The 25,589-nt window shown below is 49.1% G+C and overlaps 1 protein-coding gene across 2 annotated transcripts in view; it reads right to left on the bottom strand.

The window, feature by feature from the left end:
- Positions 1 to 25,589, bottom strand: part of Farp1 (FERM, ARH/RhoGEF and pleckstrin domain protein 1) — a 237,018-nt gene that overhangs the window by 59,278 nt on the left and 152,151 nt on the right. For both annotated transcript variants that reach the window (XM_087912311.1, XM_087912312.1), the window contains exons 3-5: positions 17,852 to 17,956; positions 4,998 to 5,040; positions 2,503 to 2,581 (exon numbers count right to left, since the gene is read on the bottom strand). In XM_087912311.1, the coding sequence (XP_087768437.1) occupies positions 2,503 to 2,581; positions 4,998 to 5,040; positions 17,852 to 17,956 (227 nt within the window). The remainder of the gene's footprint in view (positions 1 to 2,502; positions 2,582 to 4,997; positions 5,041 to 17,851; positions 17,957 to 25,589) is intronic.

The raw sequence follows: 25,589 nt of genomic DNA, 5'->3' as shown, positions 1-25,589 counted from the left end.
CCCCACACAGGCAAGTGTCTGAAGTCTCAATGGTCGCCATCGTGGGAATTCTGCTTCTGTGGGAATCTGAGGGTGTGGGAGTCTCAACACAGTGGGTTCCCAAGATGTCAAACTACTGAGCACAGTGATGGTGATTTATAGACTTATCAGGTCGAGCCGGGCGGAGGTGGAGCATGCCTTTAATCCCAGCATTTGGGAGGCAGATTTCTGTGAGTTCGAGGCCAGCATGGTCTACAAAAGCTAGTTCCAGGAAGGCTCCTAAGCTACACAGAGAAACCCTGTCTCAAAAAAAATAAAAATAAAAAACAAAAACAAAACCCCTTAGCTTGGTTTTGTTCAATATCGAAGCAAAAGAATGGGATTTCTGGAAAACAGCCCTAAAATATCGATTCATGTTGGGGACCAAAACCAAAACTAGAAAACAAAAACTGTGGCGTCCATCCAGGGGAGATCACGTAGCTCTGAGAGTTTAGCGGTCTTGATAGATACGTTGGAAAAAAAACCAAACAAAGAAAAACCCAAAACAACAAAAAAATCAAGCAAACAAACAAAAAAACTACACAAGGCATACTTGGCTTGCTGGTAACAAGATGCACAGACTTTTAGAATAAAGATCAGAATGATACAAGCAACAAAACCCTGAAACTCTAAAGACAATGATACATTAAAATTAAACAGAGGCAAAATGACTATAAAATGAGAATTTCTGATGGGAAAGATAGATTCTGACTGACAGGAGGGCTGAGCACACCACCAACAGCCAACTGACTACAGCTGGGGTGGCTCAGGGTTATTTCTGCCTGTGTTCCTGCCCTAGAAACCAGGATACGGGACGGCTCTGGGTGTGACAGACGCAGGTTCTCAGCCCTGGCTGCTGTTCCTCTACCAGGTCTATCCACCATCGTTCCCAGGGGGCTGACGACCTCAACCTGCTCACGGCATTTTCAACTTGGTTTGGGAGAATTGTCTGTAATCTGTCAATCATGTTTTAAATAAATGCTGATTGACCAGGCAGGAGGTATAGGCGGGAAAACCAGAGAGGAAGTGGAAATGATGCAAGGAGAGCAGGAGAATTCTGGGGAGGAGGAAGTTGATTCCTCCCACTCCTGCCCAGATCAGCGAAGCAGCAGGATGTGAGCTGCCCCACTGAAAAAGGTACTGAGCCACATGGCTAAAACAGATCAGAAAAATGGGTTAATCAAGATGTGAGAGTTAGCCAGTAAGAAGCCTGACCTAATGGGCCAATCAGCTTTATAAATAATAGAGATCTTTGTATGGTCTTCTTTGGGCTTGCCGGCTGTGGGGGGCCGGGCAGGACAGAAATCCGAACAAGCAGGCCCTCTCATGTTACATCAACTCCTTCACTCATTGTGAATGTCAGTCGGAGCAGACGGGGGTGACTCATTCATAAACCTGAATTAGTGGGAAAGGCCTGTGTTATACTTCTCTGTGGAAATCTAAGACACCTATGTGGTGTCCTTGAAATAGCCAGGAGATGGGTCACCTGGCCGAGCCAGCCCTGACTTCCTGCTCTCCTGATATGCCACGGCTCTTTAGCCCTTGCTTTCCTGTTTTAGTGACCACCAATGCCACCCACTTAGCTGCTCAAAAATCTAAGTGCCCCTCTGCCTTGCCAAGACTCCATCTCTACCCATCCCTGTGCCGCGGGTCCTGCAGCCACTGCGATTCCAAACACAACCACTTCTCGGCACTTTCGCTGCTTCATCTCCCAGGTGGACACAGGAACTGCCTGCTCACCGGGATCCCACAAGACATCCAGCCCCACACTCCAGCATCTCCAGGGCAGCCAGTTTTCAACACTACCTATCACTGGGATGTATATCACCTCGATATACATAGCCTCAACGTGTATCCCCACACCCCGGCCTCTCTGGCTTTCTGCAAGTGTTGGACGTATGGTGTTTGTTCCTGCCGTGGGCACTGTCAAATTCACCTACCTAGAGCAGCAAGGAAGATGCAGTCTTTATTTTAAAATCCCCCATATTGTGTGTGTGTGTGTGTGTGTGTGTGTGTGTGTGTGTGTGTGTCTGTGCGTGTGTGTGCGCGAGTATGTGTGTGAAGCTATCCAGAGAAGCTGGAGGAGAGTATCAAATCTCCTGGAACTGAAGCCGCCCAATGTGTGTGCTGGGAACTGAATTCAGATCCTCTCAGGCACTCTTAACAGAATTCAGAATGGTTCCACAAAAGAGACCCCTAAAACTGCCTCGGGTTATAGCAGATGGGGGCGGGTGGGTGGGGACTGACACTGACTGGGGCTAAGGCCACTTTCCTTAGTGGTCAGTCACAAAGAAACCAGGTCGCAGGAAGAGCATGGCCTTCTCCTCCATCTTGTAGGCAGAGATGGAAGAGAGAAGCGTTAAACATCTAAGCGCTGAAGAGATACGTTCAAATAAACATTACGGAAAATATTTGGCCGATAGAAACCAATTCGCTTTTCCTCTTTACCCTACAGTGAAAAATGTCCAGTTGACAGCTACTAACCTTGTGAGTTCCTCTTGGAGTTGTGTGTGGTCAGGTGGGAAGAACTTCACCACAAACTTAAGAACAACATGCTTTGGCCCTGAAAAGAACAACAAAAATCATTAAGATGTGTACTCACGAGTGTTTCCCAGATCACCGAAGCTCACCACTGCCCCTCCCAGGTTCCCAGAGTCTAGCCGCCACCAAGCCATCCAGAATGGCCATAGCTGCTAACACACATCTTCACGTAACAGGAACTCAGCTTTCTAAGACAGGACTCTGACGAGAACTCTACACACGGTCGATGGCTCCACTGTTCCCTCTAGAGCTGAGTTACACTTGGGTTTTTTAATCAGCCAGCTGTATTACACCAGATATTTTTGGTTTGTTGTTTGTTTTAAACAGGATCTTAGTATGTAGCTCCAGCAGGCTTCATGCTCATGGAGAGCTACCTGCCTCTGGGTCCTGAGGGCTGGGACTAAAGGCAAATGGCACCACACTTGCAGACCAGCTACCTTTTTCCGTGAGCAGCCTCAAACCGACCGAAGGGGAGCTAGTGAAAATGTAAAACACAGTTCAGGGTTGCAGCTGTCTACAAAACCTGGCTGCCACCGCTTTATCCAGTATGCTTCTAGCTCCTGAGCCCCGAGGAGGAAATAAAAATGCGTGGGCTCTGTCTACGTCAGTTGGCCAAGGGCTTTACTGTCTCGTGCCTGTTTCCAAGGAGTTGGGACAAGATCAGAAAGTAGCCAGGGATTGCGGGGAGAACATGATGAAGAACTTCGGGATTAAAGCATTGGGTGGTGCATGCGAGGAGCGCACAGACAGAGGCAACACAGTCTGTACACACAGAAAAACTGACGCTAAGGATCTCGAAATATTGCCCACTTAACTCTAAAAAATGGGGGGAATGGCGGCACTAGCTGTCGCTGGCCAGCCTGGGGGCAGGGAGTGGGAGGCGGCACAGGAGAGCAAGGGAGGACGTCTACCCTTTCGTGTCAGTCAGTTACTAACAGAGCACAAAATAACCACGGGCGGACGAGACAGACAGACAGAGGTCATTGCCATTTCCACACCCACAGGCCATTCAGGTCCAAGGAGCCCAAAGCTAGGAAAATCTTTGTGTCACTGCCAAGTGATGGCTTCCTCACACAGCCAGGATCCAGTTATGACCTCACGACTGCGGATGCTGTGCCACCACAAGGGGACCCCCTCAAGCATCACTACAAAGATAGGGGACAGTCTTGAGGATTCATGGAGAGAAGAATGAACACTCTAAGGCCTGCCAGTCATGGGGGCTGCTCTTGGTAGTGTGTCCCCCAACTCCGCTTACTACATCACAGAAACAGTAAGGGAACAACATAGCCTCTCATTACTTAGCGTGAGTCACTGCTTAATTTAGTGGCTGGAGACGAGCATCAGTTCCAATTGCAGGAGCCTCCCCAATCCCCTGCAGTCTTTGCCTCCACAGCAATGGCTAGGAGTGGCCCAGAAGGGCGTGGGGTGAGCTTCAGGTACAGCTAAAGCCTGCAGCTCCGGTCTCACTGACTTGATCTGGGCCCTTTGGGCCGACTTTAAGATCCTAGCTTATCTCTAAGCGGTGAGAATGATAAGCTGGCGAGGGGAAAACAACCTTCCTCTCTCCCAGTGTTTTCAGGGCCCTATTAATCTCTTCAAATATGCAGGCTGCATTCACACAGATCTCTGCTCGCCAAACACACACCCTTACATGCCATACACACTCCACACAAACTACACACACCCTCACACGTATACCACCCCTTACTCCCCATACCACACACACATCACACACCACACACACACACACCACTAACACACACCATCACATATCACACACACTTTACAGTCTACACACACCACACACACCCTCACACGCATACCCCATCACACATCATGCATAACCCCCATCACACACATCACACAGTCCACACATAGCACACACACACTATACAGACACATCACATACATCCTCATAAGCATACTCCCCCACCACACACACCTCACACAGGACATACACTCTATACACACACCACACACCCTCACATGTATACCACCCCCACACACATACACACACACACACACACACACACACACACACAATCAAGCACTTTCTCCTCAGCCGAAAGCAGCATTCTAATTTCATAGGCTTTGCAGAGGGAGATTAGAAACCCTCAAATCTATTTTATGAATACACGGCTCCACCCTTCCCCGGGAAACACGACAGTAACACAGAAACCAGCACAGCCGACAAGCTCAATTATTCCAAGGCTTAATAGCAAGCATTAGTCACTAATCAAGTTTATTACCAAAGTATGATGTATGAAAACGGCAGACGTTCCATAACCACATGTGTGGGTTAGCAGGTGATGGCAGGTTGTCACAAGAGAAGGACGAATCTGTATCTCTAGTGTTTCACGTCACAGGCAGACACCTCCCCGTGGGAGGCACCTGGCCTTACGTCTGCCACCACCGGTGAGCACAAAGGACATACTTACTTCGAATCTGTTTCGCGATGGGCTTCAGGAGGTCCAGCCACACCTAAGGAGAGGAAGAGCAAAGGAGTCTTCAGTGGGAAGGGCAGAGATCCTGAGACCTGAGCTACCGACATGAAGACACTTTTGAGAATCTCAGGTTGTGAGCGTTGTTTTTCCCTTTAGGATATTTTACACTGCTACTTCCTTTAAAATGTTTGTATTTTATCATCTTCTGTGTATGGGCATGCTGCCTGCATGGATGTCTGTGCACCACATACATGCAGTGCTCCTAGAAGTCAGCAGGGGGCGTCGGATGCCCTAGAACTGGAGCTACAGATGGCTGTGAGCCATGGTGTGTGTGCTGGATACTGAACCAGGTCCCCTGGAAGAGGAAGTCATTCCAGTCTCTGCTAGCTTCTTCTGTATAATCCGCAGAATCTATGCCTGAATCTGATGATCAAAACCTTTTTAAGGGTATGGAGAGTGGCAGAGGTTAAGAGCACTGACTGTTCTTCTGCAGGACTTAGGTTCGACCAACACCCACATGGCAGTTCACAACAGCCAGTAACTCCAGTTCTAGGGGACCCGACACCCTTTACTGGTCTCTGTGTGTAATACATGGATGTGGTTCACTAATACATGTAGGCAAAACACTATAGAACACACACACGTATATAAAAACACCTTTCTCTAAGTCCAGATGAATAGCTAACAAGGATAGACAGTGCCTTCCACAGCAGCCTGCTTAGCAGATATGAGGCTCAGGGCAGCACAAAAAGTTAAAACACTAAAAACTAAGAAAATTTGGGGACTGCTGAGATGGCTCAGCAGCTAAGAGCTCCAGAGGACCCAAGTACAGTGCCCAGCACCAATGTCAGGCAGCTCATAACCATCTGTAACTCCGGCACTAAGGGCTCTGACATTCTGAGCCTCTATGGGCATATCTCCACTCTTGTGTACATACCCACACATAGACACACACCTACACAAACGGAAAAGCCTAATAAAAATAAAGATTTTAAAAAACGAAGACATTTCCTACTCTTACTTGTGCCTTTTCACATTTCCCACTCAGAAAATATTAACCAATGAGTGACAACGAATGACCCATGGTTTCTAGCCGAGTGTAACAGGCGCATTTCTTTGCAAAATGAAATCCACACATAGTTACGTATACACGGAATAGGAAATCCTTGAGGGACAGGAGAAGGGAGTAAGCACTTAGAGACTATCATACATCACATGTTACCAAAAGTTACCTACCTCGCCAAGCAAGCCAATGGGATTCCTGTTATCCAGGAGAGAAACCCGAGCCATGTGTGGTTCAGAATGTGCCCAGGTGCCCCAACCAGAACTCAGAGGCAGACTGAGCTGGGTTCACCCACCCCCGAGTCCTAACTCTCTTCTGCCCACATGCTTCCTCCGTGTAAAGTTCAAATCAGAAAAAAACGACTGGCTGTGTTAATAAAACATAAGTTAAGCACACAAGTCTGTTTTATGTATTCTTTTTAAAAAAAAAACTCTCCTTGAACTGCCAGTCCGTCGACAGGGGTTCTCTTTGCATATTGGATAGAAACAAGGTTAGCATCCTCATGGTGAGAGGAAAGGTTAGAAAAGGGAGCCGCACGGAGAAAGCCATGTCAAGAATAACAGATATTTGCAAAGAGAAAATTTCAAAGGCAAAGAAGAAAATGTTGACATGAGGGAATGATTTGTGCTAGATACGCAAACTGAAACAATGAAATGCCAACTAGATACACACATGTGCTAACTGTGTGTCCGCTCCCCCGTGCGTATGTGTCTGTATGTGGTGGTCACTGGGGATCGCCAGGGCACAGGGGGTGACTGTCTTCAGTCACCTGGGCTGCTGTAACAAAATGCCGCAGGCTGGTCGGCTTATAAACAACAGGAACTGATATTTCATAATCCTAGAGTCTGGAAGTCCCAGAGAAGCCCCAGGTCCTGGTTCAAGGCATCTTTCAGTTGCACGCTCACATGGAAGAAAGGGTAAAACAGTCCAGTGCCCTTGGTCCTCCCCCACGCTCCATCCCTTTCTGAGGTAGGACATTACCGTGGTCCTCCCTCACGCTCCATCGTTCCTCATGCTCCATCCCCTTCTGAGGTAGGATATTACCGTGGTCCTCCCTACGCTCCATCCTTTTCTGAGGTAGGATATTACCGTGGTCCTCCCTCATGCTCCATCGTCCCTCATGCTCCATCCCCTTCTGAGGTAGGATATTACCGTGGTCCTCCCTCACGCTCCATCCCTCTCTGAGGTATTTTTTCCTGAGATATTACCTTGCAACTTTATCAGGCCTGGAACTTGATATGCTGACCAGGCTCGTCTTGAGCTCAGAGATCTGTCCAGCCTCTGCCTTCGGAGTGCTAGGATTAAAGGCATGAGTCACTAACACCAGACTCCTCTGACCTCTTTTAAATGGACCTACACCATTCACAAGGGGCTCTGCCCATGAGATCAAATCACCTCTCACATGCCCTGGCTCCTATCACTGTCGACTTGTGGCTTAGGATCGTGACACACGAATTCTGCAGACATGTACACTCATGGGACAGTCAGGAGTAGAAGGTCTTGTGTGTTCAGAAGGATGAACATGGGAGCTGTCAAGCCAGAGGCGTTTGCCAGTACACGTGGGAGTCTGTCAGTTCAGCAGTGGGCAGTGAAGGGGTGTGAGCATTCCTGAGTGTCTCTGCTAAGAGGGAAGGAAATGGAGGCAAGGGTGGTCTGCAGTTTGTAACTCAGAAAACACTCAGGTAAGACTTGCTCGGATGAGGGGTCGAACATACAGACAAGATGAGCTGGGAGCCCGCGGGTGTGAAGAGGACGCCCAAGACACTGGCATGGACCGAAAGAATATTTCCATGCTGTAAGAGAGGAAAACACATCTAAGGCAGACCCAGGGAGGTGACATTGCTAATCTATGTGTCACTCTGCTTCCCTATGAAGTCAGAGGACCCAAGGCTCATGGGTAAATGTTCCTAACAGTCACACTGTGAGAGAGGGCTTTTCTGGGACCCTTCTGTGAACCCTGTGACCCTCAGTCCCTGTAGCTCCACGGAGGACCTGTCACCAACAGCTTTCTTGCTGCTGACGCTCACAGAGCATGCCCACCAGACTTCTGCAAAGGGCAGAGCTACCACGTGCTGGCAACAGAGTCTCCAATTTTATGAATTGTTTTTAAACATCCCTCCCTCTGTTTTTGGCATTTCTCTGGAAGCATCAATTTCACATAGTGGTTTGAGCCAAACTGAGCATGTGGCTTTATAGCACACAGGTCTGTGAACATGAGCTCTGTGTGAGTTCATCAGGCGTGAGCTAAGGAGCCCTGAGTGACAGCACCCCAATGCATCAATCTTCCCAGCTGAGCTGAGCCAGGGGAGAGGTGCCCGGCCAGCCGTGCAAGCAACAGCTGAGGGAGATGTGAAGAGACTTTTATAAAGGAAAACATTTAATGGGGGTTGACTTACAGTTAGGGTTTAGTCTATTGTTGCCATGGTGGGAAGCTCGGTGGCATGTAGGTGTTCACGGTGCTGGAGGAGGGGCTACATCTTGATCCCCAGGCAGCAGGAGAGACCGTGAGACACTGAGCCTAGCTTGAACGGCTGAAACCTCAAATCCCGCCCCCAGCGATACTCTTCCTCCAACAAAACCACACCTACTAATAATGCTACCTCCTGTGAGCCTGTGGGGCCATAGTCTTTCAAACCATCACTTCTGTGATGCAGGACCTGCGCCTCAGTGGATGAATGAGAGTGGAAAGTGATGTTCTGGGCACTCTCCACCAAAGCGAAGTGAGCTGACTCAGCCCCCGGACAGGTCCCAGGAACCCACACAGTGCAGAGCCAACCTGCTAGGCTTCACACCCCTAACTGCGCTGCCGGTGGGTCTCTGGAGGTGGACACCTGGAATTCTCTGACCTCTCTGAAATCAGTCCTGCTGTCCCCTGGGCATGTCTGCAACCCACAGGGCTGACTGGGAAAGCATGTGGCTCCAAAGGGCCTGTGGGACTCAAGGAGGAACTTCCGGAGTTGAACACCTTTGCTTGCTAAGATCTGAAGCCCTGCTGCTTTAGTTTATCTAGGCTGTGGTAGGAACTCAAACCACTCCTGATGCCTACAGAGACAGTGCCAGGGTGGTGATTCGCCTCCCCTCCTCCCATCCCCCATCTCCCCTGCCCTCTCCTCCCATCACCCCCTCCCCTGCCCTCCCCACACACTTGAGAGTGAAATCACTTCCTACCAGTCTATGCATTCAGTGCACACTCTCCAAAGTGGGAAAGGAACCTTAGAGACAGAACAGATTTGGACAGAGACTGAGAACTGACTGAAATCTAGGCAGGCCAGGAAGACGGGAAGACGTGTTGAACTGACCTGCAGAAATACACACCCTTAGTTGGATCTGTTTGCTGACATTCCAGAGCCCACCACCCAGGGCTGTGCCATTTGGAGACAAGATCTTTAAAAAGGTGGCTGGGTTAAACTGAGGACATTAGTGTAGACCCTAATCCGGTCCATCTCTAGTCCTTCTAAGAAGAGACAGTGTGAGCACAGACGGTCACAGTGGGAGACAGCCTCGGGCCAAAACAAGCAGAGCTGTGCAGAAATGGATTCTGTTACTTAAAATCCAAAATGCCTGACCAGGTAGGGGTGTGTGCGTGCGTGTGTGCGTGTCTGCGTGTGTGCATGTTCAAATGCCTGTCCTGTCTGGAGCATAAAAGGCTTCCTTCGAAGGCTAATGACTCAATATAAGTTCATCTCTTCTTGGTTTGTCATCCTGTATTGTGTGCGTATGTATTTGAACACACACACACACACACACACACACTTGAGGGGCAAGTGTGCATCTGCACGTGGAGATCAGAGGCCAGCATCAGTTATCTTCCTCTATGTTCTCCACTTTTCTTTAGACAACGTCTCTCTCAGAAAGTCTGGAGCTCACCTCTTTGCCTAGACTGAGTGTCCCCAGGAGCTCCAGGAACTCACCTGTCCCCCCACCCTCACTCACCCACACCCACCCCCACCTCAGTGCTGGAGTTGCTGACACACTCAGCTGCTCCTGCTTTCTACACGGGTGCTGAGCGCCATGCTTGTGTGACGAGTGCTTTACTGACAGTCAGCTCCAGTCCCTCGCTGTCTTCTCTCTGAGTGCTCTTCACGCTGAAGAGCAAACAACTTCTTATGATAAAACTTACAAACAACACACCAGCACACCCCTCCTCTAGCTGAAAATGCTGTTTAGAAGTAAAAATTGCATGTGACTCTAAATTCCCATCACCAAGGACAGCATACATAGGAAACAGGTAGATTTGTGTTATGGAAACTCGTCCAAGGTCTAGAATTCACTGTCACACGTTAGGGTGCCAATCTTCAAAAGTCTCAGAGCAGAGTTACCAAAAAGGAGAAGTTGGAAGAGCTGCAGAGAGAGAGAGTTCCCCTTGATGGGAGGAAAGTCCTCAAGACCAGGAAAGCCTACAGGATCATATGAGAGATAATAAATAGTATCTGGCTCACAGGAGTCAGGAATAGCCCAGACTCCCATCAGATAGGCTAGAAAGTCCCATGACTCATGAGGAGGCAGGCTTTAGTACTTTGGAGCAGACTTCAGCACCCCACCTATCCAGCTTCAGAGTTTAAGTCTAAATGGCGCAGACGGTTTCCAAGTAACTGCATCCGAGAACAAGCTCAACAGAAAACACAGGAAGACCAAGGTAGCTAGCATTCCACAGAGCAGATTCACAGGATCTAGGCTCAACCAACAACCAGAGTCACCAGGCACAGAACACGGAAAGAGAAGGCCCACAGTGAGGAGAAAAACCCAACCCGGACTGGCCCAGAACTCAAGAGATACAGAGAGGCACTGGAGAAAAATAGGACCACAATATCTAGACAGAACCGCTCGGAACACTGAGGTGTAGCGATGTAACAAGGGCCCAAGCTAAACTCTTGGAGGACAAACATAGAGCAGAGTTGAAATCCTTACAACCCAAGGAAAGCTGCCCACAGCTGTTCCACTTTTTATCTGGAAGGCAGGAGGCTGGTCCACCACCGCCATCGCCACCGCCACTGTCACCACGAGAAAGGACTCCTACTACCACAACGGTGGCCCAGACAATGCATTTCTCAGTCTCATCATCATCTCACAGAAATACTTTCAAATGTGTGGTCCATCGCTGCCAGAAACACCCCTGTCCCCGCCACACGTTTCCAGATCCTCTGTTCAGTGTGACATCTGGCACTACTAAAGTGCAGAAACTTTCAAAACTCAACGAGATCACCGTGTTTCATAACCGGCTTCCCACTCACCAATCATTTCTAACTTTCCATCCCCTAACCTTTCCTCACATCAGACACGCCCACCAATATTTACACTCCTCTCAGCCAGGGAAGGGCATTCGTGCTGATGGTCTGTCAGGATGAGCATCCAGCCCAGGACTGTGACTCGTACCTGGCTCAATTCACTGGGTTCCTTTCGATCTAGACGAGGATGCAGACCCAGCACCCAACACTGACCTGTTAGAGGAAAACTGAACACATGAACTGTGGATTGCAGAGTGTGTTCATAGCAGCTTACAAGGAAAGTTTTAAATGAAGAAGTAAGACAGGCCTGTGAGCTGAAGTACGAAGCCCACTACGGTACAGGCTCGACCTACGCAGCTGGGAACCAAGCACCTTAAACAGGTCTTGTTAGTCCAGATCTACGCGCAAAAGGAAGTTCTATAGTAAGGACAAGGAATGCCAGAGTTGCAGGGGCGGGGTTACTGGCTGCCTGGGAACCTTAACCCCAATATTCTATTAATCTATATTCTATTAATCAATTCTATTGATTCATGTGGCGGGGTGCTGGGCACTCAAGGCCTGGTGCATGCTAGGGTCTACCATGAAGATAGGTCCCCGGCAACCAAACCTACTCCTTAAGATGGAGTCAGCTGTTGGCCTTAGTCACAGCCCTCACAGAACAGCAACTGCTCAGGGTTACCTATTTGTAAGTCACCTGTTCTCATTACCTTTGAAAATTTTCCCTTAAAAGATGTCTTTTGGATATTATGGCTGATTTTATTCAATGTGTCAGGGAGCCTCAGCATGAGACAGGCCTGCCATCTCATCAAATTCTGCAGTACGAATATTGGCTCCCAGAAAGTCTGACCGCTGGGCCTGCCCTGTCACTCCGTGACCACCTGTTGGCACGGAAAGTGCCAGATGCTGTGGTGACGGAGCTACACACCCTCACCTCCTGTTCTGGGTACCCTTCACCCTGTGGGGCTGTTAACCCACACACCTGGCATGTTATTCACGGGGGGCCCCCATCTCACCTCAGACCCAGCCCTCGGGGAAGAAGCAAGGTGAGGGATGGTGAATATTCATAAATAAAGGACATCCAGCAAGGGACACCTCAGCAAGGGATGACTGTGGTTTCTGAAATAAAAACCATCAAAAGCACACTTGCCGCAGGCTATTCTTTTCTCCCAGCTACAAGGGACACAGAAAATGCATGGCAAATGTCAGGGTTTTCCCCATGAGTACCCATACTGACTTTTAAGAAATCAAATCGGTTCATCAGACCCAGAAACAATGTCACTCAAGACTGGTGGGCTAGCCTTAGAGGCTTCTTAGTTATAATTCAAGGACAGACTCCCAGAGAGAGCTGAGGGTCTTCTATGTGGCAGGTGCTTTACTGGGCTCACCCACTGCCGGAGGAATAAATGTTACCCACCCAGCTGTCTGGGTTGGATGGTGTGGCATCCTTGACGCGAGGAGGTCTGGGGACAGGACACGGGGCTTGGGCTAGCAGCCTGGAGGCGGGTCAGTTACTGGCTTCATTGTGAGGGGCTGGGTAAGAACGTCTCTGAATTTGTCTGCTGTAAATTACAGATGGGAGGTCCATCTGGGAGGAGTAAAACCAGGCAGAGATTGGTAACATGCATCAAATCTGGGCTGTGGTCTGTTTTGGTATAGTTCCAGAGCAAATGGGCTGTTTTAAGTAGGGGGGGGGCATCAATGAAGAATCATATTTCATGGTATGTAAAAGCCACAGGAAATCCAAACTTTCGCGGTCACAAACAAGGTGGGTTTTCCCCGTGTATGTGCTAGTGCAGGTACACACGTGACGGCCAGAGCAAGACCTCGGGTATCACTCCTCAGCCGACAGTCTACCTTACTTTTGACACCAAGCCTCTCACTGGCCTAGAGTTCAGCCGTCAGGCTAGGCAGGCCGGCCACCAAGCCCTGGAGACCTGCCCATCTTGCGTCTACACGGGATGGTCACCTGGAACACAGCACACCCTTTTGCTCACAGTCTGTGGTTGTCTCTGTGCGACCAGGGCAGAGGCGGCCTTTCTTCCATCAGACCAGCCAAGTTCCGCTGAGCCCTCCTGGTCACCAGGTCTCCACTTCAGGCTTCTGTGCCCACTGTTACCAAAAGCTACCTTTGATCAGCCTCAGACCCATGTTTCAATCAGCCAGCGTGTAAGTACAAGGTCTTGATGCTCAGATCAATAGCACTCCAGGCAAAGACCCAACCTATTCTTTTTAAGGCTGATAAAAAAGACTTCTCTGCTCTACAGAGAGATCCTTCAGGAACAGAAACTGCCTGAACCAGAAGGCAACAGGGATCACACTCACTACGGCCACAGCAATGACCTCTGATAACTGAGAAAGCCTAATTAAGACTAGAGTCCAACTGACTATTTAATAATCACCACTTTTCTGTTGACAGCCTCAAGAAACACGTCGTATACTACAGAAAGTCTTCATTTTCCTTCCTAGGAAAAACAATGTTCTGGGTTGGAGGTGGAGTTCTGTGGTAGAGTGTCTTAGCATGGGCTTGACCCTGGGTTTGATAGGATGTGAGGGAGGAAGGGAGGGAGGGAGGGGTGGAGGGAGGGAAGGATGGGAGAAGGGAGGGAGGGAAGAACGGAAGGAGGGAGGGAGGGAAGGATGGTACTTGGCTTGAGTATTTAAAACAATGAGAAGAGAGGCAAAAGGGCTGAGCAATAATTCAAGTTGCCAGATCTGACACCTTCTCACCCAGGGTCAAAAGGCCTAACCCTAGTCTGACAAGGGCCCCAAGGACCATCTGAGAGTGCCCCATGTACCCTACACAGAAAAGTACGCAGAGCTAACTGAGGCAGTCCCAGGATTGGGCAGCTGTGGACCCCCAGACCCTGAATTTCCTGTAAACAGCTTGCTGTGTTTGCAGCCGCTCTGAGCAAAACAACTGGTCAGCCTGTGTTTGCAGCCGCTCTGAGCAAAACAACTGGTCAGCCTGTGTTTGCAGCCGCTCTGAGCAAAACAACTGGTTAGCCTGTGTTTGCAGCCGCTCTGAGCATGAGACCCTCAGGTGTTCCTGAAGGCAGGGGAGTGGTTTCTGGTGCGTTTGGCTGGGGCATGGCTATCAGTTAAGGATCCCTATATAAGCTGCCCTGGAACACAATAAAGGGGGCATTTTTGGGGAATTCAAGGATGAATTCAGAGACACCCATGTCTCTGTGTGTATGTGTGTGTGTGTCAATCTCCAGGCCCTTGCCTGGCTTGCTAACAGTCTGGTGGTAGTGCAGGCAGTAGCTACAGGTACAGTACCGTAGTATAAGCAGTCCAGGTGCTACAGTACTGTGGTACACGTAGTAGTAGTACGGCCAAGGCGATATCACAGCTGGGTATCATAGCGACTGCAAGCCCATGCTCCTCACAGTACCACTCAGAGCAGCCCAGAGGAAGAAACAACCCACATATCCATCAAAGGAGAAATGAGGGCACAAGATACGGTGTACATAATACAGAGACAATACAGCATGAAAACATGAGACAAACCCTGATGTATGGATGACCCTTGGGGTGAAATAAGCCCAGTTATAGATGGGTAATATAAATAATGCAGGACGCCAGATACAGATATCCAGAGGAGTCCACTCTTAGAAACAGGAAACTGAATGGCAAATGTGGGGGCGGGGGCAGGGGAGTGAGGGGGGAAGCTGGGGCATGGCAAGTTGTACCGTTCGTTTGGAGAGGTGTGCAAAACGATTCTCTTCTGCACACACACCGAATGGCTGCGTGCATGCAAAGTCAGGACCATGAGGCATAGTTAAAAATGGCTATGACCACAGACCTCAAGTTATCCATTTGGTAAACACACACACACACACACACACACAGACAGACAAAGGAATAGACTTCTCTGTAACCCTTGCTTCCCGAACACCTCCCTAGGGCCTGTGCTTCATGCACACAGCCATGAGCATACCCGATCCTTTGGGACACTTTTCTCTCCATTTTACACATGAGGAAAATGAGGCTTGGAAAGATGTCTCTGTGTGCCCCCATCTTCCCACTGACAAGAGGCTTGGCAAGGAGGTGACAACGAGGTGCAGCTGCCCCTGGTTACACAGCCTGGCACAAAGTCAGGAGGGAGCTCCATTCGGAGAAGATGCAAATGTAGATAATCACACTCCCCAGGCCCCATCAAGACTGTGCTCAGTGCTACCAGCTGCAGGGCGTATTCAGGCCGTCCGGCTGTCACAGCATCGTGAGGCTCACTGTACTTTACAGTGAGATTTTACTAAGGTTATAGCCAATGCATACACACAGCGCACGCTGTATCTGTAAAACGCAGTGAATTTCCAAAGGATTGTACCCCAAACTCAGCATCCAGGTAAAGAGATGGAGGCACAGCCAGGACCCTGCTCGGACACTGTTCACTTACAAGGTCCCCTTCAATGCTGCTGATCAATTTCATGAGAAAAACTTGTTTTACCATTCTATAAAATCAGCCCCTAGGCAGAGACTGATGGGGGATAGAACACAGAGACAGGACGGACGATGACTGAATTCCCGTCCTCCAGCTCCTGCTTCCTACCAGTGTCTCTGCAGAACTTCCTCAGCCTGAGCTCTGGTACCAAAACTAATGAGATGCTGAGGACAGATCTGAGCCGGCGCGAGGCATGGCTGACTACGCCTCAGAGCAGGTACATGCAGACGGTTGCTTCTGTCTCTCACATGCTGTTTAGAACGGGTCCTGCCTGCCACTGTAGCAGAGCGCTATGGTACACGGTAAGTGCATGTATACTGTTATGCACCGTAGTATCTGAATGGGTGGGGAGACTGGGAATCGAACCCACAGCCTGCATGTTTGCTACCACTGAGTTATACCCTCGAGTCTCATGGTTCTAGTCCTAGTACATACAAAGTTGGCACCTGTCTCTTTAAGCCACCACTGATACTTTTTGTTCTGCTTTTGCAGGTGTGCACATTTTTAAGGACTATCATGGGTCCTAACAATCAAGCCACATTAGTCCCTTAAAGGAGTCCTTAAGCCTAACAGAGATATTCTTATGGCTACACAGAAAGGCACTGAGTCAGAAGGGTGCGGCTGGAGCCTGTTCTGCCATTAGTGAACTGACAGTCCATGCACGTGGCCGCTCGCAGACTCTCATGCCAGTGCCAACTTCAGCCGCAAAAGGCAACTCTGGTAGACAAGACTTGTATACTCCTGGGGAAAGGAGAGCCATTAGGAGCATGCAGCATTTGGGCTTAGCAAGCTTGTTAGGAATAACAAGCTAGCTGTCTTCGGGTGTTTGGAGAGCGGTTATTTTAACATAAAATGGGCTTATGAAACAAGGCTGCAGCCCACTGCAATGCTCCAACCTGCCTACACGGCAATCGCTTGTTTCTGGACTCTCATCCGAAGCTGTGCACCTCTAATGAACGGGAACTCGGTCTCTCACCATCTGACTCCTCAACTCATGTTTCTTCTGTATTCACAACTCAGCGGAGACACAAAACTGTCAGGGAAATGGGGACTTACGAGTTGGCAGGTCTGGGGCCACTTACCACATCAAAGAAAGGAACAGGCCAGGGAAGCTTACGACTATGGTCCAGACTAAAAAATGACCGCGTGGGCTGGGGATGAAGCTTTAATAGCCTAGTGTATGAAAATTCTTAGACAAGGTGGGGCCAATGGCAGGCTGTGTGGCAGTGGCATCAGCAGAGGGACATCACCTGCCTTACACTTCAGGTTCCTGGTTCACACACCAGTGGTCGTGGGCAGAGCACAGGACAGCAGCCAGGGCCTCCGCGTTGCCTATATCTTTCTCTGGGACACACTCCTCTCAGAGTCTGACTTTGCCAGCTCTGGTTCCCTCTAGCCATCATCGGCTCTGCCCCTGTCCTCTTCCTGCAGCGTCTTCCTTCCGTCTCAGCCTCTTTTCTTATCTCTCTGATCTTATTTCAAAGTTTCGTTTGATTCTTAAAACAATACCAGTTGTCTAGACTCCAACCTTCTACTCCTGTTCTCTAAGAAATTCACCATCTAGTCTGCTTGCTGGCCACGCCCACCAGCGTGGGACTGCTGAAGAGCCCTAGCCCAGGTCAGGGTGAGATCTGTCATCTCCCAAACACGGTCCTCTTCTAGGCTTTCCCTCTCCACCAGTAGGCACTGTAACCTCCTTAGACCACAAGCTGGGCCGCTTGGCCCTGCTTCCCTCACTGCTCCAACGATCCCACCTAATCCTAGCACCTACGCACATGCTTCAGGTTCCAGGCCACACTAACACAACAGTGTGTCCTGAGCCCAGACTGTCTGACTGCAGTTAGATGCAGTGGCCTTCCGAATCCAGGAACCAAATCGTGCCCCACGCTGCCTCAAATGCACCAGCAGTTGCCCAAGTCAGTGACCTGGCATGGCCCTGGAAATTCGTAGTGACGGCCCCTGACCACTGCAGTCACAGATGGGACCCACAGGAGCTGGCAGAGGCACAAATTACCTTTACATGCATTTTGGACATTTAATCAAATATATATGTAAAATACAAACTAGTGCTTTCTGGGAGGTGGGATGGTCAGCTGGTGTCCCCGGTGTCTCCTACCATGATCTTTTTGTGGTCAGGGAACTCCAGGCCGAAGTAGTCGCCCTCCACGAGATTGAGGTGGTTGCACACGGCATCGAGCAGCACCTTCCCGGGGGCTCGTTGCTGTGGACAGAAAGAACCGGCGTTAGAAAGGCCTCTGCTGTGTGTGGCCAGGCACACAAACCACACTGCTCCCAGTTCCCGCATCAGCGGGGCTCCCAAGGGGCATGCAGGACTTGCTACCATCCACCCTGTGACATCCTGGGTGCCACTTCTGTGTCCGTGTAGTTGCTGACTCTGGACCAAGATAAAGCAAGCCCGCCCCCCCACCTCAACCCCAGCCACAGCATCTTTCCTTTTCTAGTAACAAACTGCTTCGGTTGTCTCTTCGGTTTTGAGGAGTGTGCCGCTGTGTGTTGTGGTGTGCTGCCGTGTGTTACTGTGTGCTGCTGAGTGGCCCAGCCTGGTCTTGAACACACTGTCCTTCTGCCTTAGCCTCCTGAGAGCTGGGACAGCAGATGCATAAGAACATGCCTGGCGTCTGTTTATGAGAATAGTTTTGATTTGCTGCATACAGAGCAGGGAACGAAGTTTCTTTACCTGCCATGTGCAGTTGTTGAACGAGGGCAGGTGAGACGGCTCAGCAGGTAAAAGAGCTTTCCCACCAAGCCCGGCAACCAACCTGAGTTCAGTTCTCAGGTCTGCACGACTGGAGAGAGGGGGGAGGCGTGTGGAGCACCCCAACTTAGAATCATGCCTCGGTTCCCTTGTAACTCCATGGACTCCTAAGACCTTGCTGGTAAGATGGGTCAAGGCTTACCGCACACGCCAGACCTAAGCAGGCAGATGTGATGAGGTCACTGGTTTCACATTTCCACTTCCCTTCCAACACACACACACACACAACAGTTTAGGAGCTGAAATGCTGAGTGACAGCCAGGGTGCCCATTAGCCTGTCCTCACAGGGCCACCGGGGCCAATACCGATGGCTCAGTGGGGACATCATACTTCCATTGCTCTAACGGACGCCCCCTTGACGGTCCCGTCTAGAAGAGAACCACAGCTCCCCGCAGCTGCACAACACCCTCTGTGGAAGACGTCAGGTCACAGGTCGTGGTCCAGCATTCCACATGCACAGCTGGCAGGAGTAAGACGTAGCCACCAGGGATCCCTTCTTCCCTACGACATGCATCCCCACGCACATTTATCCAAAGAGAGAGATGTGAGAGAGGACGGCGGGCTACGGGTCACCAACCCTGCTTTCTGTCACCATGTGCTGTTGTCTGCTGTGTCTGACATGCTACGCACACGGTCACTCCCAGTTAGGCTGGCAGATGGAGACAGTACCCTGCTTATACCAACCCTTCCTTTTAGGTTCACTTCTCACACCAGTACGCAAGAAGCCACATGACTAGCTTATGGACAGTCACATCTTCTAGAACCTTCTTTCCTTCATGAACTCTAGCAAAAGCCAGAGACTTTTAACAAAAAACATTTTAAAAATGGGCCCAGGAGTAAGACGTTGTAGAAGAATTCCTATATTGTACAGTGTACAGTTTCACAACCTCCAACATAGTCTGTTTAAAAAAAAAGAAAAAGGATTCACCAATTATCTAACCAGCTGGCGGGCACTCATATTTCCCAAAGAATTCCTGGAACTAAGGGAATCTGATAACTTCAACTAGATTTACAGACTCTGAGAAATGAGACTTCACAGTTCAACACTAGAAATTTAAATACAAGCGGAGAGAAGTCAGTACACAATGGATGTTTTTATGGACAAGGGTATTAGACTAATACTCGTCATAGAGTGGTGCGGAGCTTCCGTTGTCACTGAGGCCTTCGTGAGTCAGTACAGGTGTCCACGGGCACAGCTAACTTCCTGGTCAGCCCCAGGCTACGCTAGGTCCTGCAGCCTTACCTCAGCCTTGCAAATGCCACCTGCGTTCTGGCTCAGAGCAGCAGCAGAAGTAGGGTGCGACCAGCCTGTAGGGTGGGTCGTACATGTATGACCAGAATCTAGTTAACAGTGGATCTCATTTCTTTTTTTAAGATTTATTTACTTATGTATATGAGTGCTCTACCTGCATGTATGCCTGTATGACAGAAAAGGGCATCAGACCTCATTACAGATGGTTGTGAGCCACCATGTGGTTGCTGGGAATTGAACTCAGGACCTCTGGAAGAGCAGCCGGTGCTCTTAACCACTGAGTCATCTCTCCAATCCCTGGATCTCATTTCTTAAGATATTCTGAAAATTGACTTTTTTGTGCACATTTACATACATGCCTCTTCTATGGTACTGGAGCTGCCGACTCAGAGCCCAAGTGTCTGCTTTCTGGCTCCCGAAATCCACTCAGGATGGATGACCAGGAAGCATCCTGAGTCCCCTGTGAATTCTGGCTACACTCACAGCATTTTACAAGTAAATGATACTCTGATGAACATTCCAGTGGGAATCAGGCCACTGCAGCCTAAAATACCTGCACGTAGCAAACCATGGCAATTCAGAAGAGTCTTTTATTGAAAGAGAGAGGTTGGGGGAGAGGGGAGAAAGAAAGGAAGGAGGGAGGGAGGGAGGGAAGGAAGGAAGCGGGGGGGGGGGGGGGAGAGAGAGAGAGAGAGAGAGAGAGAGAGAGAGAGAGAGAGAGAGAGAAAAGAAGCAAGCCATCTGGGGAAGAAGGCTCAATCTATACAGCATCTGCCACACAGGTGAAAGGGCCTGAGCTGGCACCCCAGAACCTACACAGGAGCTGGCCATGATGGCATGTCTGTACCCTATTGCTATGTTGCTGGGGGAATCCTCTGAGCTCATTGGCCATGTACTCTAATCAATCATGAGCTCCAGGTTCAGTGAGAGACTGAGTATTAGAAAGAAACCCACCATCAGCCTCTGGTCTCCATACACATGCATGTGCAAACCTACAAATAGTCTAATCTGAGTAGTGGGCTGGGGTGTGGCTCAGTGGGCAAATGGTTTGGCTAGCACGCAATAAGGCTCCTCCATTTAATTCCCAATCTGTATAAAACAGGTGTATGCCTGGGATTCCAGCACTTGGGAGGTAGAGGCAAAATATCCTAAGTTCAAGGTCACCTTCAACTACAACAGGGAGTAGGAGGACAGCCTGGGCTACTTGAGACACTGTTTCTAAATAAACATATAAGGTACTGTGTTGGGGGCGGGTGACAGCAGCACCATTCTCCATACTTCCTCCAGTCTAGGGCCATACCACCTTGAACGTGCTCAATCTTGTCTGATCTCGGAAGCCAAGCAGGGTCGGGCCTGGTTAGTACTTGGATGGGAGACTACTGCAGCATCATTTAAAAAGGCAAAACACAAAGACAGTGAGGGACTATCTAGAAAGGTATTTTCTAAGAGTGGCCTTGTTATCAGGTGAAAATCTACATACGACATTCGAGATTTAATGTGACAGTTGCCTGCTATGGAGATTTTATCTATCTGTTTATCTATCTACCCACCTATTGACCGACTTACCTACCTACCTACCTACCTACCTACCTACCTACCTATCTACTGGTTTTTCAAGATGGGGTTTCTCTGTGTAACAGCTCTGGCTGTCCTGGAACTTGCTTTATAAACCAGGTTGGCCTCAAACTCACAGAGATCCGCCTGTCTCTGCCTCCTGAGTGCTGGGATTAAAGGAGTGTACCACCACATTTTTAAAAAAAATTTTATTTTATATATATGAGTGTTTTGCTTGCACGTATGTTTGTGCACATGTGCAAGCCTGGTGCCCTTGGGAGCCAGAAGAGGGCATCAGATCCCCTGTAGTTGGAATTACAGATGGCTGCAGGCCACCATGTGGGTGTTAGAAATTGAACCCAGGTCTCCTCTAAGAGCAGCAAGTACTCTTAACCACTGAGCCATCTCTCCAGACCCCTGTGGGTGTTTTCTCAAATATTCCCATACGTTTATACTTTTGCAGATCACTAAGGTTCCTATGGCCTATAGAAATCTGAATCCAGCCAACCCCATATTCCAGTAGTCTTCATAAAATATTCTAGAAGTATTTCCCTTATGAGAGGTCAAAGTGTAACTATGATGTTTCATTCTGGAGAACAAATTGGCAATAAATGAAACCACATAATCAAATCTCTTTCATTTTTTTCTTATTGGCTACTCTTAATTAAGCTCCAAGAGCATTTGAATTTTAATCTATTGCACAAACAAGTTGGCGGACTCTACACTGTGTGTCCCTGCTGCCTTCTCCATTTTAAATTGGACTTTCTTGGGCCCTATGAAATCACATTAGCGGGGTGTTCATGGGCTTGGGAAGCAATCCCTGAATCCTAAATGGTGCACACATTCACAGATACGGTCTAGCAAACAGAACTCAGGACCGGGGCGTGAGCACTGCACCTTCCTACTGCTCTTGTGTTCTCAGGTTATCCATACACTTCCATGCAGGGACACTTCTGCTCCCCGGAAGACTAAAGCTGCAGTTCTGCAGTGAGGGGCACAGCCTCTCTCTTTCCCTCGCCGCCCTAAAGGACCAAGTGAATGAATCTCCTACTGGAGAATGCCTTTGGGAATTCTCTCACAGACAGAAATCTACAAACGTAGCATCTGACCAGGCTTACAAAATTTCCATCTGCTCAGGTTTTGGAAAGCCATTTATGGGAGTGTTCGCCCCTCCTCTTTGGGGGGTTTAATGTAACCATGGCAACCAGGGCACACACACTTACCCAACAGAAAGAAATGGCTTCTCTCTAAAGCCTTGCCGGTCTTCCTAGCAACAGTACCGTGGAGAATACCGTTCTAAGGCCCGTATTCCACTGTCTACCAGTCTGACCAGAGGGCACTACAAGGCCCCATGGATTTTCTTAACAGTCTTCCAAGTCTTCTTTCTTGGACCATTTCTGAATGGGTAAATAGAGCTATTAATAAACACTACAGCTTGAGAAGGCTGAGACATTCTTACTAAGGGAGTGAAGTCAAGTGTAGGCATTACGCTATGAATAGGAAAATGATTTCCACTAAGTCCCTGATATAAACAAATAATTAGGTAAATTAGAGCAGACGGTAAGTGCTACTTGCTAAGTTCCAGGCCAGTAAGAGACTGTCTCTAAAAATAGGGCAGACAGCACCTAAGGAACAGCATCTGAAGTTGTTTTTAGGTACAAATGTACACAGGCAGTGGCACACGTGCATGCGAGCATGCATGCGTATACACACACACACACACACACACACGCACACGCACACGGAGTGTTAGGAAACAGAACAGCTGGCTATTCTTTCTAAGGGTAGAGCAATCTGAGAATAGAACATCCAGGACCGTTGACAAGAAGCCCAACCGAATGGGTCTTGACAACTGTGACTGTCAGGAGAGCACATGAATACACAGTGAATCAATCAGCAAAAGGACACAGCTGATGCCACCACAATAGAAACTTGTTAGTTTTTCAGCTCTAAAGGAAACAAATTCTGCAGCGATGGTGTTAGATTCTCATGAGGGCTGTTTGTGGCTTCCTAGTGCCTGGCTTCTCAGTGTTCCCATGTGGTGGAGTGCAGAAACGACAGGCAGGCTCTGTAGGTGATGAAATAGCTTAGTCGGCCACGTGGGTACTATTCAAGGAGAGGGCATGAGTTCTGATCTCCAGCACTCACAGAAAACCTGAGCACAGTGATGTGTGCTAGTGATGCTCGTATTGTGGGGACAGGGACAGGCAGACCCCACGGCTCATGAGCCATCGGCCTAGGTGAATCACTAAACTCCATATTCAGTAAGAGCACCTGTCTCAAAATATTAGGTGGAAGGCGACTGAGAGACACGCAGTAACATCCACACAGTGGACATAAAATGAGCATATACTGAACACACAGAGACAAAAATCAATTTAAAATCAATAAAAGAAGCTTCTGGCCTTTGATCTTCTTAAAAAAAACAGTGGTCCTAAGAGAACATGCTGGTTTTTACTGCCTCATTCAGTATTAATTACTTTCTCATTCCAAACATAGCCACAGAGAGGCTTACAGATTCAACAGGTAAAGCAAGGTTCAGTCCTCCCACAGGGAGTTAAGAAAGAACGAGACATTGTTACTTATTCTTCTTCTTGTTATCGTTATTGAGACAAAGTTTCAGTTATTTGCGAGGGTTGACCTAAACTCATGCTGAACCCAGGCTGGTCTTAAATGCCCAGATCTCTGATTTCTCAGCAGCCGAACCAGACACTCGTTGCCCCTCCGGACAGGTGTGACGCTAAAATAGAAGTATGGTCACAAAATGGACCTTTTCAAAACTGTCTGTGCGTCTGCACGTGTGCCACAGGTCAGAGGAGAGCTTGAAAAACAGCCAGTGCTCATCGCCCCATGTGGATTCCAGGGATCAAACTGAGATCAGGCTTAGCAGCATGTGTCTTAAGAGCCAACCCTCTGGTCCCACAAAATGCAACTATGATCACAAAATGTTTTGCTCCTGTGGAAGCGATGGGTGGCAGGCGAGTGAGATCCATACTGAAAGGCAGGTTCCTGAAATGTCCCTGGATGTAGAGCTTAGTGCCAACAATACTCTGCCTCTGGGGATGGAGTCCAAGCCCGATTCACTCTTGTATCTGCTTAGAATTCGGGAGAAGGTGGCCCAGCAGAGTGCTCCTCCATCTGAATATGCTTACCGTTTCCTTGGGGACAGTGAGGAGTCACAGGTACAGGTAAAAGCTAACAATCGGTAGGGTTCTGGGGTCCCACAGATGAACTCTGGGGGTACTACAGGTGGTTTTGGTCTCTACCTGAGACTGATAATCAACCTGAAGATTCAACAATAGCAGCAAATACAAAACCTGCTCCATGGGGCACTGTAGGTACCCAGGTCTTTTTCCCTTTTCTTCCTGGCGATTTGCAGGGCTGTTTGACCTCTGGCTCCCTGGCTCTCCTGCACTAGCACCGGCCTGAGGGTATAGCTTAGAAAGAACTTGGCTCTCTTTTGTTATGGTGATTCCACCTATAAACAAGGTTCCAGCTGTGGGCCCTATATGCCTGCCACACCTGCCTCCCCCCCCCCCCAGCTGATTCTGCCTGAGGCACCGGGCACCTGTCATCTCCTTCTACTGCTCCTGTTGGGAGGGGGCCGTGCCCTTTTGCCCTCTTGCCCACTAGTATAAATACCCGACTTGAGTTTAATAAAGTGGCCATTTACTCTTTGATGAATGAGCAGGTCTCTTTGTGTCTGTGTGTTTAAACCCTTAGGACAGTCGTCCATTCTCGTGGACTCAGTTTGGGAAAGCGCGCGTCTGAATCGGGCCTGGGTATCCACAGAAAAGTGCAGAGGCTAACAGGGCACAGTTTAACCCACCAGTCCCAGTGAGTCTGGAAAGTAAATCTTCACAGGCATAAAGTGAGGCCATTGAGTAGTCCCAAGCCCAGCATGAGTCGGCTTCCTCAGAAGATAATGATGGGAAGGGCGGGGTGACAAAGAGGCAGAGACTGAGGGGGCACAGCTGACAGCCAAGGGGTGCCGAGTTATCATGGTCAATGCTGGAAGCTGGAGTAGGCTGGGAAGGACAGTGTGCAGCTTCTCAGAGCAAACAGGTCCTGAGAGCACTCTGGTAGACAGTTAGCACGCTATCCCGTGTCTAATGTTCTGCCCTCTGGTTCTGATACACTGGTTCTCAGCCACATGTAGACAGACAGTGCATGTTTGGTACTGTCCCTCTAGGAGCCAGAGGTGACAAGGAAAGAATGCCTCAATAGGCAGACTGGGAAGGATTCCAGCCTTCACAAATCCTACACCTCAGG

This window comes from Myodes glareolus, chromosome 12, assembly GCF_982192425.1.
Source record: "Myodes glareolus chromosome 12, mMyoGla1.1, whole genome shotgun sequence".
NCBI classification, from domain to species: Eukaryota; Metazoa; Chordata; class Mammalia; order Rodentia; family Cricetidae; genus Myodes; species Myodes glareolus.
This window is presented reverse-complemented; position numbering and strand designations above follow the sequence as displayed.